The sequence below is a fragment of the Poromitra crassiceps genome (genome assembly GCF_964638095.1).
Source record: "Poromitra crassiceps genome assembly, chromosome: 11".
Classification (NCBI taxonomy): domain Eukaryota; kingdom Metazoa; phylum Chordata; class Actinopteri; order Beryciformes; family Melamphaidae; genus Poromitra; species Poromitra crassiceps.
Window position 1 is genome coordinate 46,749,687 of NC_139643.1, and position 6,750 is coordinate 46,756,436.

Here is a 6,750-nt window from a genome sequence, read left to right on the forward strand (position 1 = left end):
ATTCATTTTATTCATTCATTTATTTATTTGTGTAGGGACATGACAGATACACAAAACATCTGATGTCCTGTATCACAGCATTTATAGCCTAAGGCTAATTTGCACTGCCCATCCCTAGATGTTATTAAAAGCACCTGTTAAAAGCAAAGTACAGTAAAAGAAATACAATAAACATATCAATGATGTTATAGACTCATAAAATTGGTATAATCAAACAGTCCATCATAAAAAACATAACAGTCATACATGGGAGCATTGGTAATAACTATTCAGGAACGGCTTTAATATGCTTTTAATATGACTCCCACTCTCCCATATTGACTGCTGGCATGCAAGTGAAGCACACTATGAGTTAGCATATATTTAAGAAGTTAACAGTAATCTTAGGGCATTTGCTTATAAAATAGTGAATTTTTGAGAACAGAATCATTTGTTTTTGAAGTCTTGTCTGATGAATTTCAGTTAGAAATTGGATATATATAGCAGTTTTGGAATTAAATGTTTTTCTTTGCTTTTCTGTTTCATGATGAAGAATAATATTTGATCAGGTGTGAAATAATAGTGTTCCGAATGGTAAATCAAACAGGTTGTGTCCCAGTCCTGCCCTCATCTCCGCTCCCTCACGCTCTCATACTGCACAGGCGTGACAGGGAGAGCCTTCCAGAGCCTCAGTGGAAACAGCCGGTCTCTGGAGAGCATAAACGTGCAGTATTCAGAGGTACACCACAGACTATTTCAGTCAAAAAAAAGAAGCAGGGTAGAATACAGAGCCAAAGTGAACATCACTTCCTGCCTTTCTCTGTACCAGCATCTGAAAAAATATGAATGGTGGTTAACGGAGAGAGACGTTACTTTTTTGATCCTGTTTGAATTGTGCCACGTGACACATGTCAATTTTCTCAAATTTAAAAGATAACTATGCATGTCAAGAAAGTCGCAGTTTGTCCTGAAACTGAAAGGTAAGGTTTAGTTTTGACAATTGACTACATCTCTACAATATACATCATACCATCAACAACATGGACTGGAGATGTCACTTATGCGACTGGTTGTGCATAGTCTTTCTGATTTATCACTTATAGTGCCACAGTTTTACCACAAACTGCGACTTTCTTGACTCGCAGAGTTCTCTTTTACATTGACAAACATGATATGTGTACCCCCCGTGGCACAATTCAAGCGGGGTCAAAAAAGTAACGTCTCTCAGTCTCTCCGTTGACCACCATTCATATTTTTTCAGACGCTGGTACCCAGAGAAAGGCAGGAAGTGACGTTCACTTTGGCTCTCTATAGGATCTCTAAATGATGATTGGCTACTCTCCAAAGAGGCTAGTGCACACCACGGACAGCAGGTCTTGTTGTTTGGTTACATAGACATGTAGAAAGCTTATTTGTGTCATAATTCATGCTATTCATCTTTGTATTTTCTGTCTTTATATATTTTCTTTTATCTCTGAATATTGATATGACCGCCTCCTCGTGTGTAATCTTGCATATTGTGGCAATAAAAGTGGTGGGATCATGTCTATGTTCCCCGGGTTCTATGTTCCCCGGGTTCTATATTCCCCGTTTTTCACTAACCCTAAACCTAACCTCCCACAGACCCTAACCCAAAACCTAACCTCTCCCACCCCCCACGCCTAAACCTAACCTCCCCCAGACCCTAACCCAAAACCTAACCTCTCCCAGGGAACATAGCGGGGAACATAGGACCCTATTTGGGAAAAGCGGGGAACATAGGCCCCGGGGAACATAGGGATGACCCCAAAGTGGTCTATGATTCTGATCAAGCCTGTTTTGCTATAGTTTCAGGCTGAAGGTCTTGTGGCCTTCCTGGAATCCTCTGGCAGCCAAATAAGACAAATGTTGTTCACACATGGATCCAAGAATGAAAGACTTCTAGCTGCTATCACCGTAAGTCCCTTTTCGCTTAGGATGTTTTTAATGTATGCATCACATACAGTCAAATCCACTCAGCACAAACTTGGTACACATGCCGCCATATTGTTTTGATTTTCCAGAGAGGATGCTGCCCGGATTTAGAATTGTTGGAGATCAACACAAAGCTTGACAGTGGATATTGCCAACTTCCCATCTGCATCCAGGGTCTGCAGAGTGGATGTCCTAAACTCAAGGTAAACACATTTTTTATTCACTATTCACATCTATCCACCTTATTTTTGGCGGCCATGATGCACCATGGGTGCTGCTTCCTTCTGCTGTCCTCTTCCCCCGTTACGTCTAGCTTGACACAACACAGCCCGTCTAATGTACCCGTCTGTAAACGGTGCAGCTGAGCTGATAAATGCCGACTTGTTCAACGAGCAACAGGTTAGTGGATGTGATAGATAACATCATTAGGCTACATTCCCAAAACGAGTGTTATTTTGTGACGAGCAAACTTTTAATGTCAGAGTTCGACACGGAAATGCGATGCGAGGAGGCACGCACTGCAGTCATGGGCTGCAGTGCAGATTACCCCGCTAGCCGGGCGCTTCAAGCCAGCGTAAACACAGCTGCTCACGTTCGAGACCGGATATTGCTCCCACAATTATTTTACAGCGGGAGCCTCACAAAAATCAGGTGGATAGGTTCATTCTTTAAATTTGGATCTCGTCACACGTATGCAGACTTGGGACATTATACTTTCCAGCCACAGGAAACAAAGTATTCCCTTGCATCTCACTTTATTCAGTTTAACTTCCTGCCTGATGGTGGTGCTATCGGTACTGTGTGGAAGAAAACTCAGGAGAAGAGAGTGGCTTTTTTATGTATTCTTTATTTCAATTTCCTATCATTGACAACAAAAACAAAACAAGAAACACAGAAAAACGAATAATCCGTTTTGCATCAAACAAACCAGCAAAGTATATTTATCACAGGTTCTTGATTAAGGAGTATTGAGTCCAGCGGGATTATCAGCTCTCTTGTGTGTCTCCCACTCAAATTAGAGAGTCGGCAGTTATTCAAATTTGCAGATCGGGAAGCAAGGAATGCAAAGTCTGGATTACACAGAGTTTTATAGTGTTGAATATTCATGATTGTGTTGATACAGATAGAAAAATGTACAAGGTCATACGAACAAGACTAAACACCTAATAATACTTTAATTAATAGTAATCTTATAATAGTGAAACATCTCACTGCTAGAATAAGGCGGAGGGGCTCAATTGCGCAGCGTGGAGCGCTCCGCGTAGAAATGAGTGCGCAAGGCGTGCGATATTTCTAGTTTAGTACTCATTTTAAGTGTAAGCATATAGGAAATTTACTGAGTATAGGCACTTTTCAACAGCACTGCACAGTAATGCACCCTGGGTTAATAGTACCATAATGCTCAAATGCACACAGCTATAGATTGTTGAATATACTGTATATTAGAGCTGCATGATTATGTCCAACTAGAAACCAGCGCGCGGGCTCACATACGCTGCTCGGCTGCTAACGCAGCCTCGCCCGCTTTGCGCAGGCGTAGTTCTGGGTCAGCGGCACCCCCTCTCCAATTATAGGTGTGAGATTATATCATACTGTAGTTACAATTTCTGATAATTACTTTTAATCATAATTATTATTAGTCTCTGCGATTTTGCGTTTTTTATCCGCTCCTTGAATACTCTTTAACTTCAGTAGGCATTCAAAGTGTAAATAAATGTTTCGGTATTGTATGTGGTTCTGTTGTTCTTGTGTGTCAGTGTGAAACAAACAGTGAGTGACCTCTTGTGTTAGGTGTGTGTAACTGAAACGTGTCTAATGTATCCTTGCACCAATATCACCAATACAAACCCCCTGTACTGTACGTGTATTGAGTTGAAAGTGATTCTGCTTCTCTCCAGACATTCCGGATGCTGAACGTCATTCCTATGCATAAGGTCATGCGTCATGGACCAGACTCCACCTCAGGCTTCCCGTTACTGGAGGAACTGTGCATGGCCACAACATCCGTTTCCTTCATGACCGACAAAGACCTGAGAGACATTCTGTTTGGCTCCACCAAGCTGCGGGTGCTGGATCTGCGAGGCTGTTCTCGAATCACACCGGCTGGTCTCGCAACGTTACCCTGTGTCGGTAAGCTATTATAAAGCACAGTTTTATCCTTTCACTAGGGTACGTTTTGACTTGAGACAGTGACAATTTGACCTTTATTGGTATTGTCCTCATTTCAGCAGGATTTAACATGGGTCTCAATGAAGACCGATACTCATAGACTTAGCCTGGTCTTTTTATTATTGTTATCTTTTAATATTTCATCCATCTATCACTGAAACTGAATCAACCTCCAAGAAATACGTACCTACTTGGTGTCCCAATATGTAATGCTCTTGGATGCTTATTCATTTTGGCTTCATCTGTAAACTACTGGAGGTGCTAGTGCAGCAACCAGGACACATACCCTCATTCCGGCTTCCCTACCCGCAGACAGAGCCAATCGTGCCTGTATGGACGCCCGACCAAGCCGGATATAACACGGGAATTCGAACCTGCGACCCTCGTCTTGGTAGGCAGGGAATCTACCGCTATAGCCGGACGGCCCCTCGCCCTGCAGCTACAGTACTACTGTAGCTAAAAAGTAAAACAAAACATGAAGGGTGAGGGGGAGACAGATTTCGAATTAATCTAAGTAAAGGATGCAAAGAACATTACCATTCGTTATAAACTTTAAAACACAACATCCAAATTTATCAAAGCATCTAATATGGAGAAAAAAACCACAGCAATTGGAAAATAACTTGACAAGGAGCCTCCACTGCCAACAACAAATGCACTCTGACTAGACAACAGAAGCTAGATTTCAGAGCAGTACGCTGGTGGACAAACAGCTACTCGGCAGAAAAAGAAGTGATGGATTATTTGAGGTTAGGAGGATTTGGGATTGATCCCCTCAAACATCAAAACATTTACCCCGACCCCATCTAGTGGCCGTGGAGCAGCTGCTCTGTTTAGGAATTTTGCTGCTCATCTCCAGAAGGAACAATCTGACAACAGGTTAGAGAAGCTTCTACTTCATATGAGACACATTGTTGTTTCACTTCTGAACAGTAGGCCTGGCTGGGCTCAGAAACTGCTCTCACTACTTTTTTCCTCATTGTTTCAATAAAGAGGATCTGTTGTAAAAAGATTTTTAGATTTGTTTTAATCGGGGGGGGGGGGGGGGGGGGTGTATTGAAAAGTAAGGTAACTAATGACTGTTCCTGTAGAGTAATAAGTAAAGTAATCTGATTACTTTTTTTTAAAGAAGTAATACATTACATTTTCCAAGTAACTTATCCAACACGGCTACCCAGTTGCTATATTCAACATAACGGTTTATACTTGCATCCTAAGCCCAGCATTACTAGGCTACAACCTTTCTCACTGTCTGTGATTTTTGCAGAGCTTGAATGTCTGTTCTGGGGCCAGTATTTCAACAGCAAAGTTGCGTTATCATCACCAAAGAAGGGCCTTCACATGCTGACCGAAAAATGGAGTGGAACCTTGCAACAGCTTGACATCACAAATCATCTGTTCACGGAGGAGGACTTGGAGATAGCGATGAGCCACCTTGCTCAGGCAACAAGGGCAGATTCCCTGCGTTCACTCAACCTCAATGGAACCAGGATCACACCACCTGCTCTCAGGTAGTCAGCAAACTGTGAAAGCTGTGACCCATTTCATTTAAAAGCCGTTTCTTTACATGTACTAAGCATAAATCAAGCATTCACACATATAAATCGTATGTCGATGTAATCACACAATCCCAAGAGAAAATGTATATCTGTGCTGTGTTTGCAGGTTAGTTATCGACCAGTCGCCCGCACTTGGCTACCTCAACCTGTCATCCTGCCGTTATCTGCCAAGAGGACTGAAGAGAATTTACCGTGGCCAAGAAGACATCCGGCAGTTGCTGGACAAATTAGAATAGTATTCATTCATATTTAGTTCCAAAAATAGTGTCCAGAAATGACAAGGCAAACTTGAATGTCTTAAAACCGGCCACTTTGTGACCCTCTCCCCAAAATGCCTTGATAAATCTTTCATAGGTACAGTAGTGCTAGTCAATTCACACAATAGGTCTGAATATAAAAACACTCTTCTATTGCTAGAATTTAGAAAGCAGAGCCACAAGATCAAGTGAGGAAACCTGGAGCTGCTCCACATCACTTTGATGAACTTTATTATTTCATATTGTTTCATATTGTATTCCTAATAAGTAATATCTTCTTATACTGGTAATTGCCCAGGAGTATTTTGGCACTTAGGTCAGTATCCCATTCATTAGTTGTGCTGCCTGTAGCAGAATGTGTCTGTTGATCACATCTCGAAGAGAGGCTTGCTCCTCTTATTTCTGTCTCTGGGAGAGACTTGTTTATGTTCACAAGTCATGACTAGACTGTCTACGATTATAGGAATGACATGCATTTTAATTGCAGGGTTTATTTTACCTTTGAGAGTTTCCAAATTCTCAACGGTGATGTAAGGGCACTGTCATAACAATGCTATTTTTCAGGTTTAAATCTGTCACTCAGTGTCTGCATGTGGTTTGATTGATGTGTTAGGATTAGCAGATAAATAATGTGGCGGATGACATTAACCCAGATTTGAATACATTTATATGAATCACTTCAAGTGTAAAAAAAAAAATGGGGAGGGGGGGGGGGATTGCTCAGATGAGAACCAGGAGCACGCACATATGTTGTGATTGCCTTTTTTATGTTTTATCAGTAAATAAATATGACTTGTTAAGAAAAACTGCTTATGATTTGGTAAGGTATTTGA

The 6,750-nt window shown here is 41.5% G+C and overlaps 1 protein-coding gene across 1 annotated transcript in view; it reads left to right on the forward strand.

Moving 5' to 3' along the window:
• Positions 1-6,564, forward strand: part of fbxl6 (F-box and leucine-rich repeat protein 6) — a 7,718-nt gene extending 1,154 nt beyond the window's left edge. The window contains exons 4-9 of the mRNA XM_083646156.1: positions 587-718; positions 1,807-1,914; positions 2,022-2,135; positions 3,831-4,062; positions 5,369-5,612; positions 5,767-6,564. Of these exons, the coding sequence (XP_083502282.1) occupies positions 587-718; positions 1,807-1,914; positions 2,022-2,135; positions 3,831-4,062; positions 5,369-5,612; positions 5,767-5,896 (960 nt within the window). The 3' untranslated portion in view covers positions 5,897-6,564. The remainder of the gene's footprint in view (positions 1-586; positions 719-1,806; positions 1,915-2,021; positions 2,136-3,830; positions 4,063-5,368; positions 5,613-5,766) is intronic.
• Positions 6,565-6,750: the final 186 nt, after the last annotated feature.